Here is a 14,531-nt window from a genome sequence, read left to right as displayed (position 1 = left end):
TCCCAGTGATTGGGTCCCACAGGGTTTGTAATTATGTCAGAACTGTCACACAAACCTTACAGAAACTACATAGTTCAGGGAAAACCTGGGAATCATTATTATTATAATTTATTATTATTTATTTTGGTAGTTCTGGGAGCACCAGTCCTGGCCCAGAACCCTGCTGTGCTAGGCACGGTACAAACACAGAGTGAAAACACAGAACCAATCCCAGAGATCTCACTGCGTAAGAAGACGAAAATGAAAGAAACCTCAGCTGGAATGTAGGGGACCGACATTTGTTCCAGCTCTGCCACTGGCCTGCTGGGTGACCTTGGTCAAGTTACTTTCCCACTCTGTGCCTCAATTTCCCCATTTGTATAAAAATGGAAGACTGCTACTGACCTCCTTGGTAAAGATCTTTGAGATCTACTGATGACAAATACAAGAGAAGAGGTAGATATCGCTATTACAATACACACACTCTTCTGTAATATGCTACACCTAATGGATTTTAAACCCTTTGGCAATCTAGAACCATGATGAAAGTTATAGCAAACAAACAATCTGGAACCTGTTGGATTCTTTGTAGTTTGAAAACACTCTAGAACCCAGTGATGCCCTAGATACAGTCAGGGACCTAGACTCAATAGACGTTGAGTTTGAACACTTTGAAAGACTTACAATAAATGCGGTTCCAGAGCCAGCTAGAGATGTAGAATCCAAGAGAGTGAACTAGATAAGAACACATTGAGAGACCAAAAACCAACAAGATTCTGGAGCTGGCTATCATTCTGGTGCCACTGATGACCCACTGAGTTTCAAAAAATTGAGAGACCTAGAACGTGCAGGATTCTGGAGACAGCAGGGAATCTAGAATCCAGGAACACTGAGGGGTTAATAAACATTGAGATACCTGGAACCCATTAGGCTTCAGAACCAGCAGGAATCTAAGAACAAAGGAATGCCAAGTTTTCAACTCTCCCTAAGTTTGGGCACCTTCAGACCATCTCCTGTTTTGTGTTCTCGACTTCTGACCTATGTCTTCCACTAGAAGCAGGGGCACTGCTGCTGAGATCGTCAACAAAAGCCACTTTGACCAAAGTGAGAAGAGACGTCCTGAAAACCTGCCAGAATTTCTCCCCCACAAAGAGGTAGAGAATGGGGGTGAAGGAGGCATTGAAGCAGGACGTGAAGGTGTAAATGACCAAGAGGGCACCCATCACTGACTCTGGCATCTCCTCCTTGTAGAAGTTCAAGCCCTGGTAGAGGTGGTAGGGCAGCCAGCCGAGGAAGAAGGAAATCACCGCAGCCACCATGACTTTGAAGGGCTTTCCAGCCCACGCTAGCTTCTTCTCCTTCATCTTCAGCCCCACGCGGACATAGCATCCCATGATGGTGCAGAAGGGTATCAGGAAACCCAGCAGGAGCCGGACCACGAAGATGGCCAGGTGCACCCTTCTGCCCAGGTCCTCTGTCTTGGCTTCATTCCAGTCTCCTGAGATGTTGTAATTATTGATGCAGACAATCCTGCCCCCGTCCACCACCCGGGTCTCCCGGAAAGCCAGGTAGGGAGTGCTGAGACCGAAGGAGGCCAGCCACACACCCACAATCAGCTTCCAAGCCTGTGGCACGGTGCGGTGATTCCGGGACCAAATGGGATGGTGAGTGAGTGTGTAGCGGTCCAGGCTGATGAGTGTGAGAAGAAAGATGGAGGAGAACATGCCCATGGAAATGAAGGCATTGAGAAGCTTGCAGGCAGCCATACCAAAGACCCAATGGAAATCCAGGAGGATGTAGATGGCAAAGAAGGGGATCAGCAGGGTGAAGAGGAGGTAGCAGGAAACCAGGTGGAGGAACCAGAGTGTGGTCACCGTCCTCCTCATCTTCAGCCCCAGCACCCACAGGTACAGCCCGTTCCCCGCCACACCCACTAGGAAGGTGATGAAGAGCAACACAGCAGAGGCCAGGTGAGGGATCTTCATGGTCTCTGGGGTCTTGCTGAAATTTGCCACTATGGTTGGTGGGAGTGCAATCATATCTTGTTCCATGGTACCCTGGGAAGAGACAGGAGAGGGGTTGGAAGTGACAACAGTGGAGGTGAAAAGGGAGAGTGGAAAAGAAGAGGGGAGAAATACCAGAGTGCGTTAGGAAGGTAACTTTTGAGAGGACCTTGCTGGATAACGCTATTATAATACACAGACTCTTCTATAATATACTACACCTAATGGATTCTGGTCCTCCAGAATATTGAGGCTGGATATTCTCAGAAACTGGGCTATAGCCGTTGGAACTCACTGCTACAGGATAGAGCTGTGAGCATTAGGGGAGGACAAGGGGGATAGCAGACGTGGGAGGAGTGGGGAAGGGGACACTCTAGTATATCAAATATACAGCTATGCAGAGAATACCATGTAGATGTGATCTGGACTGGCTCAGGGGAGCAGAGAATGGGCCATGGGGCCTTTCCCTTCCAGGGTGGCCAGCTCCAATCTGGCCCCAGGGAAGGAGATCAGGCTACTCAGTTAGGTGAGGATCAGTGCTGTTGACCCGTAGCATACTGGTGCCAGTGGAACTCGCTGCTACAAGGAAGACAAAACCTCCCCTCCCTCACCCCATCTCTTGTGCTCATCTGCCAGTCACAGGAATTGCTGCTACACCCTGAATTGTGAGAGCGTGCAGGGTCCTTCTCACCTACATTGTAACACAGGAAGCCTCTGTCCGGGATTTCCCCCCTCACAGCCTTATTAGCTCTGTAGAAAGGCCTAATGGTTAGGGAATTGTGGAGGGGCTGGGAGGCAAGACTCTTGGGCACTGGGAGGGATGTGGGATCCTGTTTCTTAGACTCTTCAAGTGGGGAACCCCTCACCTGATTACCCTGAAACAAGAGCAAAAAATTCACCCACATTACAGATCTCACCTTCTGCCTCTGTGTATTAAGTGCCCCCAGTGCTACCCAGTGGCAGGGAGTTTCACAGGGTAACACCACTGATACCCAGTGGCAGGAAGTCCCACTGGTTTGCCTTTACAATAGCAAATTTCTGTGGTTTCTAGGTGCCCTTACAAGGAAATTCCCCTTCAGATCCAACGAGGGGGCCTCTGCCTATCACCTTGACTCACCTGGTCAGCAAGTGGTGGAAACATACCCAGTGCAGAGACTCGGATGATGTGCGTTTGCGCAGCAAAGTGTCTGTTTGTCTGTCCCTGCCTCGGTGCTCTCCTGTGTGTTGAGTTCACTCCCCTTATCTCTGTGTCTGCTACATTCTCCACCCCCACTTGCTCTCTAAATAGAAAAGCTGCAAACCATAAATGGAAATGAGCATTCAGATACTATCTGAGCAGAGCCACAACCTAAGAAACAGAACCCAGTAGTCATGTCCCTAAACCCCAGTGTGCTGTGTGCTGTATAAAGAGAGAGCTTACTGACTAAGGAGTCAGGGTCGATAGAGACCTGGACGAGGTCTCAGGAGGCCTTGATACTATTCCTGGCTCTGCCACTGGCAGACTGAGTGCCCTGGGCCAAGTCACGTCCGCACTCTGTGCCTCAGTTTCCCCATTTGTAAAATCCAGGAGACTGCTACTGACCTTCTTGGCAAAGTTCTTTGAGATCTACTGAGATAACTGGCTCTGTGGACATGAGGAAAGCTGTGGACGTGATATTTCTTGACTTTAGCAAAGATTTTGATACGTTCTCCCGCAGTATTCTTGCCAGCAAGTTAAAGAAGTATGGGCTGGGTGAATGGACTATAAGGTGGATAGAAAGCTGGCTAGGATGTTGGGCTCAAGGGAGTGATCAATGGCTCCATGTCTAGTTGGCAGCCAGTACCAAGTTGTTGCATCGCACTCGAGCAGGAACAGAGCCCAAGCAGAGAGAGAGATAGTGTGTGTGTGTATGCATATCCCTTTATTCATTTCCCAGCATGCTCTTATATACAATATGGTAGACAATCAATTGCTAATTGATTAATCAAATCAACACAGCTGCAGCTATAACCCATAGGGTAATTATCCTACACACCTGTATCCTATTTACAATTAACTGGCTAATGAGAACAAGCCCAAGGCCAGTCCTTCACACACAACTCCCAGCATAATCAGCTCAGTATCTCACATTCTAATCCCACATCTCCCCCCTCTATTCAAAATAAAGAAGAGGGAAAGGAAAAGAGGATAAAAAACATTCACAAAACATTTCCAACTTATAACAACATAACACCACAATCTATCTTAGTCTTGTCCAAGAAGTTTAAATTATCATAATAAATATTATGATGGAAAACTAAAAACCATAGTGTTTGTCCTCAGCTGGTGTAAAGTAACACCAGCTGATGATCTGCCTCAGAACCTTCAAATAAGATCACAATACACAACCACTAAGTAATCTGTTCACAAACCAAAATTAAAACTTTATAAAACCAACCTATATAACCATGCAATCATTAACATATAACCCAACAACACCAAACAAGAATAAAACACAACAAATAAATAATGCAAACTCTACAGGATTCCTCAGATGTCAGGCGATCAAACTGACACTGAGGGAGAAAATATTAACAACACAACAACAATTCTGGCCGGAAGACATCACAAGACAAAACAAAAAACACAAAACATAACTCTTAATAATAATTGCATGGTACACTAAATGCTATGCAACCAGCACAAAATAGCAGTATCTTGAGAAGCACAAATAAAGACAGTAAACAAGTTGGACATTCTGTAGTGAATGTGTCATTAAAATCAAATCTGTGAGGCAATTTCTATAAAAGACATCACATACTGATTTAAAGGCAGCTGCAAAGCAGTCTGAGTTAACTCCCAAGTCTTAAAATTTTAAAAACAAAACAAAAACCTTTCCATTTAGCAACACTATTCTCTTATTAAAACTAGGTTCTTATATATTTTAACATGCACTCAGTGGCACAGAGATAGTGTTTTCTTAAAAAGGAAAGGCAGCTGTTATTCATTTCATACTTGAAGAGAACGTTGTCTGACTTCAGAGTAAAGCACAGGATTCTGCATACAATACTGCTGAAGTTCTGCAGCTGCCTGAGAGACCTTAATCCTCTCAAACCCCGCCTTCATATTGATTTCAAAGTTCCAAACTCCTCCTTGTCTCACAGCATGGAGTCTAGAGGAATGATGATCTCCCGGACAGTCTTGAAGATCTCAACAGCCTTGCTGTGCTCAATGTCCTAGAAATCAACATCACTAACTGCCAGGACCTGATCTCATGCATATCTTCCGCTAATACAGTGGTTTTCATGGTAGCTGCCAACACTGAGCTCACACTGAACTCAGGTCACCATTTGTTGCATCGCGCTCGAGCAGGAACAGAGCCCAAGCAGAGAGAGACAGCGTGTGTGTGTATGCATATCCTTCTTTATTCATTTCCCAGCATGCTCTTATATACAAAATGGTGGCTAATCAATTGCTAATTGATTAATCAAATCAACACAGCTGCAGCTATAACCCATAGGGTAATTATCCTACACACCTGTATCCTATTTACAATTAACTGGCTAATGAGAACAAGCCCAAGGCCAGTCCTTCACACACAACTCCCAGCATAATCAGCTCAGTATCTCACATTCTAATCCCACACCAAGTGGCCCAAGGGTCGGTCCTGGGGCTGGTTTTGTTCAATATCTTCATTAATGATCTGGATGGTGGGATGAATTGCACTCTCAGCAAGCTCGCAGATGACGCTAAGCTGGCGGGAGAGGTAGATACGCTGGAGGGTAGGGAGAGGGTCCAGAGGGACCTAGACAAATTGGAGGATTGGGCCAAAAGAAACCTGATGAGGTTCATCAAGGACAAGTGCAGAGTCCAGTCCCTGGGCCAGCAGCAGCAGCAGTTTGGGTGTGGGAGGGGGCTCAGGGCTGGGGCAGGTGGTTGGGGTGTGGGGTGGTGCTTACATTGGGGGGGTGAGCTCCCCGGCTCCCACCGGCATGTCCCTGCAGCTGCTAGGCTGAGGGGCCGGGAGGCTCAGTGTGCTGCCCACGCCTGCAGGCACTGCCCCTGCAGCTCCCATTGGCTGCGGTTCCCAGCCAATGGGAGGTGCGGCATCAGCGCTTGTGGTGGGAGCAGCGTGCGGAGCCCCCCTGGACACTCCTCTCACTAGGAGCTGCACACACATGCTGGTCGGAGCGGGGACCTTGCCAACCCCACCCCCCAACACTCATGGCAGTCCTGGGCTGTGTGCCACCGCCCCGACCTTCCCAAAACCAGTGGTGGTACTGGGCCACTCCCTGAGCACCCGTGGCACTCCCAGACTGCCCCCCAGAGCACTCCATCCCCACGTTTTAGTTAGGGGTATATAGTAAAAATCATGGACAGGTCACAGGCCCAGAATTTTTGTTTACTGACCGTAACCTGTCCATAACATTTACTAAAAACACCTTTGACTAAAATGTAGCCTCGCCTATGAGTAATGAGGACAAGCGGAGCCTTTCTAGCCAGGAGTTAAAACTCAGTGCAAGATCCTTGGAAAGAGGTTAGACCCACTTGTTTAGAGCAGGAACAGGGACCCCTAGGCATAAGGGGCTAGCAGTGAATTTCCCCCACAGGGAGATTATTCCATTCTCATCCACTTAGGGGTGTCTTGTGCCTTCCTTGGAAGCAGCTGGGCTTTGCTAGAGACAGGACGCCGGGGTAGATGGGCTTGTTGAGCAGTTTTTCTGTCCTTGGGCATTTAAGCTTTAGCCACTAGAACCCATCCACTGAGGCAGAAATAGAACCCAGCTACCCTGATTCCCAGCCCCCACCGCTCTAACCACTAGACCCCCTCCCCAAGGCAGGAATAGAACCCAGGTGTCCTGAGTCCCAGCCCTTAAAAAGGCCCAAGACTGCCAGGTGGAAAGCCCCATCCAGGCAAAGAAGCTCGGCACTTTCTCCTGCTGGCTTAGGCGTGTGCATTTGTGAAACCACTTCAGCTTTTGAGGTTTTTCTGCATCAGCCAGACGGCAGTTCCCCTTCCCGTTGCCTGCCCCCAGCCTGCCAAGCCTCACATGTGCCGGTGACGCTCAGGTCTGTGCCGGGGATCTGGCTGGCCAGATGTCAAACGCATTTATCCCCAGCGAGAAGGGAACCCAGTGGAGAGGGCTCTGATGTGAGGGCAAAGTTGCTCTGAATTCTCAGACTCCTGCTGCTGCTAATTCATAAATCCGTCCATCTGGAACCCAGACGGGCCCCTAAATTGTTCCAGTCTTGTCTCTGGCACAGCCCAGGCGAGAGGCTCTCAACTAGTCTCCCCGTACTGAGCCCAATCCCTTGTGTTTGCCAAGAGCATCTTCCGGAAAAGCCACCAGGTGTTTGTCCAGCTGTTCTTAAATCCCTCCAGTGATGGGGATCCCAAAACCACCCCTGGAAGCCAATTCCAGAGCGTCTCCCCCTTGAGAGTTAGAAAGTGTTTCCTAACCTCTGACTTAAAATGTACAAACTTTTAAATTTGGGGGTAAAAGTGTTGAGTTTGCAGTTTAAAAAAAATCAGTTTTTAATAAACTTTGAACTTTTTTTTAACCAAAAAACCAGCCTGACAACTGGATTATTTAAAACTGGAAAATGAGTGTTTTTCCCCCAAAAAAACAGTTTTCAAAAATCAAAGCTTAGGCTAAAAGCTGTTTTCTGAAAACTCAAGTCTTTTACGAAGCCTCCGAATGGTTTTCATCAAAACTGACGGTTTTGAATCAAACCCCAAAGACAGTTACTGAAACCTGATTGGGTTTTTTTCCCTTACCAAAAATCCGTTTTCAAAACCTGAGCATTTGGGCTTGAAACAGTTTATAAAAACTGAACATTTGACTCAAACCCCATGTTGTTTCTTACCAAACCTGCCATTTTTTACCCATCCCCCAAAACATTTATTGAAACTTCCAAATCTTTTACTCCAGTCAGTTTCCAAAACCTGAAACAAATCCAGTTTCCACTTCTTTCATTAACAAAAAATTGCATTAAAGTTTTGAAAAGGAACCAGACCTGGTTTGAAATTCCTGGTGATAAACCGCTGACGTATCCATCTGGTTCCATCCATTTCCCTATTACTCCAGAATCCTTGCTCTCACTTAAGGAGGAAAGGGTCATACAAGGGTTCTGATGCAAACCCTGCAAAAATCCTGGGCACAGAATGCTCAGATCAAGAGGTGACCCATAGCTCTGTCTTGTAGCAGTGAGTTCCACTGGCCATATCCCAGTTGATCTGAGAATACCTAGCCTGGATAGTCTGGAGGACGAGAGGGTGCCCAGAGAGGTCCTCTCCAATGGTGCATTCCTGACCCTCTGGTATTTCTCCCTTCCTTGTTTCCATTCTCTGTTTTCCCCTCCTCTGTGGTCATTTTTAACCCCTCTTTTGTCTCTCCCCAGGGCACCATGGACCAAGGCAACACGACCATCCAAACAACCACTGGGGAGAATTCCAGTCAGACCTCAGGTGCTGTGAGCACCACTCACCTCGCCACAGCTCTGTTGCTCTTCTCCACCTTCCTGGTGCGTGTGGTGGGGAACGCGCTGTACCTCTGTGTGTTGGGGCTGAAGATGAAGCAGACGGTGACCATGCTGCGGTTCCTCTACCTGGTCTCCTGCTACCTCATCTTCACCCTGCTGATCCCCTTCTTCACCATCTACATTCTCCTGGGTTTCCACTGGGTCTTCAGCATGGCCATGTGCAAACTCCTCTGTGCATGCCTCTCTCTGAACATGTTCATCTCCATCTTACTTCTCGCGCTCATCAGCCTGGACTTTAACACCCTTATTCACATTCCCATCTGATTTCGGAATCACCACTCCCTGCCCTGGACTGGAAAGCTGGCCGTGGGTGCTTGGCTGGCCTCCTTCACTCTCAGTGATCCCTACCTGGCTTTCCAGGAGACCCATATGGTGGAAGGGGGCAGGATCACGTGCATCAATAATTACAACATCTCTGGAGGCTGGAACGGAGCCAAGACACAGGACCTGGGCAGACAGGTCCACCTGGCTGTCTTCATGGTCTGGTTACTGCTGGCTTCCTGCTGCCTTTCTGCACCATCACGGGATGCCACGGCCGCATGGGGCTGAAGATGAAGGAGAAGAAACGGGCATGCACTGGGAAGCCCCTGAAAGTAATGGTGGCCCTGGTGGTTTCCTTCTTCCTTGGCTGGCTCCCCTGCCACCACTATCATGGCTTGAAGCTCAACAAGAAGGAGGTGCCAGAGTCAGTGACAGGCTCCCTTTTGGTCATTTATACCTTCACATCATGCGTCAATTCCTCCTTCTCCCCCATCCTCTAGCTCTTCATGGGGGAGAAGTTCTGGCAAGTGTTCAGGATGTTTCTTCTCACTCTGGTCAAAGAGGCTTTTGTTGATGATCTTGGCAGCAGTGCCCTGAGTCTAACGCAGTGGTCCCCAACCTTTTTGGCTGGCAGGCGCCAGCCGAAGACCACTACGGCGGTGGAGCACCCGCCGAAATGCCACCATATTTCGGCAGCATTTCGGCGGCGACGCCTCTCGCTGATGCCGCTTGCCGTCGACAAGTGACGTCATCGAGAGGCGTCCCCACCGAAATTTGGGAGCGACGCCTCTCGATGACATCACTTGTCGACGGCAAGCGGTGTCAGCGAGAGGCATCGCCGCCGAAATTCAGGAGTGATGCCTCTCGATGATGTCACTTGTCGACGGCAAGCGGCGTCAGCGAGAGGCATCCCCGCTGAAATGCCGCTGAAATTCGGCAACATTTTGGCAGGTGCTCCCCCAGGGACCAGGACACGGGCACATTAAGATGCCCCCGCGGGCGCATTGGGGACCATTGGTCTAATGGAAGACAGGGGTCAGAAGTTGAGAACACAAAACAGGAAATGGCCTGAAGGTGCCCAAACTTAGGGAGAGTTGAAAACTTGACATCCCCTTTGTTCCTAGATCCCATATGGTTCTAAATCCTGATGGGTTCCAGATATATCAATGTTTATAAACCGTGCAGTGTCCCTGGATTCTAGATTCCCTACTCTCTCCAGAATCCCATGTGTTCTAGGTATCTCATTTTTTTTCAATCTCAGTGGGTCATCAATAGAACCAGATTAGTAGTCAGCTCCAGAATCTTGTTTGTTTTAGATCACACAATGTGTTCTCACCTCATTGAATCTCTTGGATTCTGCATCACTAGATGGCTCTGGAATCTCATTTCTTGTAAGTCTCTCAATGTGTTCAAATTCAGAGTCAATGGGTTCTAGATTCCCGACTAGATCCAGGACATCACAGGATTCTAGAGTCTTTCCAAACCACATAGAATCCAACAGGTTCCAGATCGTTTGCTAAAACTTTCATTGTGGTTCTAGATTTCCAGGTGGTTTTTAATCCCTTAGGTGTAGTATATCATAGAAGACTCTGAGTATTATAGGAGAGCTATCTAGCTCTTCTCTAGTGCTAGTCATCAGTAGATCTCAAAGAACTTTAGGAAGGAGGTCAGTAGCAGTCTTCCAGTTTTTACAAATGGGGAAACTGAGGCACAGATGGGGGGAAGTGATTTGGCCAAGGTCACCCAGTAGAACCTTCAGTCCGTTCTGTGGCAGAACCGGGAACAAACTCAGGTCTCCTGCATCCCTGCCCAGGTCTCGATTCATTGCATCCCCTTAGATTTTGAGATCTCTGGGACACGGACTCTCTCTTTCCTCTGTTTGTACAGCATCTAGCACAGCGAGGTCCTGGGCCAGGACTAGGGCTCCCAGAACTACTTCAAATAATAAATAATAATCATTCCTGGGTTTTACTTGAACTACTTAGATTCCATAAAGTTTGTGTGATGGCTCTGAAATGCTTTACAATGACCACATAACCCGGTCACTGGGATATTTAGTTTTCAAACCCCTTGTATGTTTCAAAAGCCAATAAGATCCTATGAGTTCTAGATATTTGGCTGGTTCTTGAACCTTTGGGTTCTAGGTCAGTCATGATTTTAAAACTCAATAGGTGCTATGTGGTCCAGAACATCCTAGTTTCCAACCTCATATATGATGTCCTAGCTGACATAGGACGAGTTTGGGTTTTAAAAAACTTGTCAGACTTAGAGCTCAAGAGGTTCAAGAGCTACTCAAATATCTAGAACTGATGGGGCACTATTGGGTTTATATGTGTATATATCTATATCAAGCTATATCTATCTATACAAAGAAAGAGAGAGAGCAGTATAATGAGTTCTTGATATTTGGCTAGTTCTGAAACCTCTTGAGTTCTAGGTGTGATGGTGGGGCATAGAGTGTGGCACAGCCAGGGGGCAGTGTCAATGAAGGAGGAGGCCGTGGTCCTGGGAGTGAAGTGGGCAAGACACCACCAGAAGAGGGCACAGTGCTAATTCCCTGGACTGCCAGCAGGAGGCACCGCAGTGGTGAGTCATGCCCCATCACAGTGTTCATCTGCGAACCCCCCCCCCAAAATAGAAGCATAACAAATAATCACCAATTATTTTGGAATATTAAGCCCATAAGGCAGTAGGGCATGGAGTGAACTGGGCAGATCCTCAGCCAGTGTAAATCAATGTAGCTCCGTTGACTTCGCTTCAGAGTTCTCAGGTTCTTCTGCCTCTGGGAGGGGAGTGGAGTCTAGGAGCAAGGAATCCTCGGTTCAATCCCCAGCTCTGGGAGGACAGTGGTCTCTAGCAGTTGGAGTAAATTTATTAACACCAAAACATTTAGTGAATTAGTATCAAATTTGCCAAATTGTTTCACGCAATCACCAAAAATCTGACATTTTCAAATGAAACATTTTGATTTTCTTTTTCGAAAGGGCTTTGTCTTGAAGTGTACTTCAATTTTATTTAAAATGTGTAAAATCTAAGCTCACAACAAAAAAAAACATTTTGTACAGACTGCCCCCCCCCCCGCTTTTCATTTGCTAAAAATTTTGCTAAAAAAATTCACAACCTCCCAATTTTTTGGAAGAATCAGAGACATGAAGAATAGGTTAAAGGCAGAGGACTTACATGCCACCAGTGGTCCCAATTCAATGCCGTTGTAGCTGAAGACACCAAGTCAAAGGTGATAATAGGCACGAGAACACAAACATCTCCCTTTCTAGATCAAAAGAGCTGTGTCTCTAGGCCCCCTTGTGTCAGCTCAGCGTGGCTGTTACTCACCCTCAGTTTCTGGTGGAAGCCGAACCTCGCAGAGGTGTGAACTGCTATTAAACGCAAGTGTGAAGAGCTTGAGGAGCAGACTCACTTTTACAGTACAGCCCTCGTTCCCATTGCGTAGCTGAGCTCCGGGGCCGTCCGGGCTCGATGTTTCCTGAAATTCAGCCTCTTTGTTTTTTTGCCTCACTCTGCACCGAGAGTATTATAACCATCTGAAAATTTTCAATCAGCACATGCAAGCGGTGGGAGGGGGAGTCTGTATCACAGGAAACAAATGACCCTAAATTTGCATTACAACCCCCTCCACCCCCGCCTCCGTTGCAGAGTGACTTTTTCAAGGCAGTTGCCCCATCCACGGGGGCGTCAGTGCAATTTGTGAATATTAACAGCAGCTCATCATCAGGGGTCTGCATCTTGTGGAGTCCCCAATCAAACGATCACCCTTTGCTCCAGCAGAGCCCCTGCGGCTTGGTGCCACTTTCCAGGCACTGGGATCTGGATGACGGGCTGGCTGAGAAGGGTGGGGAATGGGCCATGAGGCCTTTCCTCCTAGCAGATGCCAGCTCCAATCTGTCTCCAGGGTAGGGATTGTCTAGCTCAGGGACATGGGGATTGGTGCTATATGCGGGACCTGAGGCTAGTGGAAGTCACTGCTAGAAGGTGGAAAAAGCCACCCCACCCCTACCCCATCTCTTGTACTTATCTGCCTGTCACAGGAACTGCTGCTACACCCTGACTCGAGAGCTTGCAGGGTCCTTATCACCTCATTTTAACACAGGAAGCCTCAATGCACCGAGCTGCTTCTCTCCTCCATGGTAATGCTGCCAGCTCTGCACCAGGGACCTCTCAGCTACTGTCTCTCTCAGGGACTGTGCCTGCCCCCAACCAGCACCTCCACGTCCTTGTCAGCAAGGTGTCCTCTGTGCTCTGCAGACTGGCCTAATGGTCACAGCAGGGGAGACTGGGAGCCAGGACTCCTGGGTTCTATTTCTTCCTCTGGCAAGTGAATCACATCTAGTGGGTTAGAGCTGCAGTGATTGGGCTGTGGGAGGGACATGGGGTCCTGTGGTTTAGAGCTTCATAAATGGGGAACACCTCATCTGATTAACATGAACCAAGAGAGGAAAAATTCACCCATGTCACAAACCCCACCTACTACCTCTGTCTATTGAGTCCCCGTGTTAACCCCACTAATAACCATTGGAGAGAGTCCCAGTGGTTTGCTTTGTTAATAGCAAATGTCTGTGCCTCCTACGTAGGATTAATGAGGAAATTCCCCCTCAGACCCAACGAGGGGCCTCGGCCCATCATCTCGACTCACCTGGGCAGCGCAGGACCCAGCGCAGAAAGAGACTCATATGGTCTGTGTTTCCCCAGCAAAGCGTCCGTGAGTCGGTGCTGCCCTGTGTGATGAGGTCTCTCCCCTTAACTCTGTGTCTTCTACACGCTCCGCCTCCACCTGCTCTGTGAGCTGGACAAGCTGCAAACCATAAATGGAAACGATCATTCGGATGCTGTCTTAGCAAAGAGACCACCTAAGACACAGCCATTGCTTTAAAACTAGCCCCCACTCCCCTGCCAGAGCTGGGGCTACAACCCAGATGTCCTGGGTCATCCCTCCCCTCCGCTAACCACTGAGGCCTTGGCAGGAAGAAAAATCCCTCCAATCCCAGGGCTGCAATTGTTTAATCCTTGGGGGGCAGCCGGTTTAGGCAGAAATCACTTGAGGCGAGACAGCAGACAGCTAACAAAACTACCATTTTATTTACAGACACAGAGCTCACCCAACCGGCCGAAACCGGCTGGGCTATCCCCTAATAATCTAACTCAGTTGCCATAGGAACAAAAACCATGACAACCAAATACACAACATATTCCTCCCCCCCTAATAAGAACATCCCCTAAATAAAACACACACTAGACTAGAGAAGCAGGGTAGACTGCCTCCATTCCTGGCTAAACCCTGGGGATTATTTTGCCCCATAACCGTGGGTTCACCCTAGCTAAAGATCCAGCCGATGAGGAGGCCTTCTGTCTCTAGGTGGATTACGGCGAACTTCTGGTGTTGTTGGACCCGAAAGTACCATGGGCTCTGGGTCCGCAGCACGAACAGGTGAGGAAGTGGGATCAGCTCATGCTGGGCAAAGGGGTATCTCAGCCGCCGGCAGTAATGGAGGAGAACAGTCAGAAACAGGTGATTTGTGATTCGGGTCTCACCAGAAGTGGTGAAGTCAAACCCCTCAACTGCAGATGTGTCCTGAGGACTGGCATGACCTGGCAACAGCTGATCTACATGTCGCCGCCAGGTAAGATTCTCTGCAGTCCGGATTGTGTAGGAAACAGGTCCTGTTTGAGTGATGATTGTGGCATTTAGCTCTGGAAGTATAATTCTGAGCCAAAACTGGCTGTCCCGGGCTAAAGGTTCGCTCTTTTGCTCTGGGTGCTCGTCTGATAAC

At 48.3% G+C, this 14,531-nt stretch overlaps 1 protein-coding gene and 1 pseudogene across 1 annotated transcript; one reads left to right on the top strand and one right to left on the bottom strand.

Annotated features, from left to right (window-relative positions):
• Positions 1-852: 852 nt before the first annotated feature.
• On the bottom strand, positions 853-3,178 carry LOC120390024 (probable G-protein coupled receptor 33). The gene is made up of 2 exons (XM_039512233.1): positions 3,100-3,178; positions 853-2,036 (listed from the first exon to the last, which is right to left on the bottom strand). The coding sequence occupies exons 1-2, from the start codon at positions 3,121-3,123 to the stop codon at positions 981-983; spliced, it is 1,080 nt and encodes a 359-aa protein (XP_039368167.1). The 5' UTR covers positions 3,124-3,178; the 3' UTR covers positions 853-980.
• Positions 1,822-9,817, top strand: LOC120390594 (annotated as a pseudogene).
• The last annotated feature ends 4,714 nt before the right edge of the window (positions 9,818-14,531 follow it).

The sequence above is a fragment of the Mauremys reevesii genome, linkage group 24 (assembly GCF_016161935.1).
Source record: "Mauremys reevesii isolate NIE-2019 linkage group 24, ASM1616193v1, whole genome shotgun sequence".
Taxonomy (NCBI): Eukaryota; Metazoa; Chordata; order Testudines; family Geoemydidae; genus Mauremys; species Mauremys reevesii.
Note: the sequence above shows the minus strand (reverse complement) of the source record. Positions and strands in the feature narration are given on the sequence as shown.

What these genes read in the sequence shown, in the direction of transcription:
- LOC120390024 (XM_039512233.1), bottom strand. Translation starts at nt 3,123, where the DNA reads ATGTTTCCACCACTTGCTGACCAG. An exon ending in TTCCACCACTTGCTGACCAG is followed by an intron (nt 2,037 to 3,099) that starts GTGAGTCAAGGT and finishes GTCTCTTCCCAG; the next exon opens with GGTACCATGGAACAAGATAT.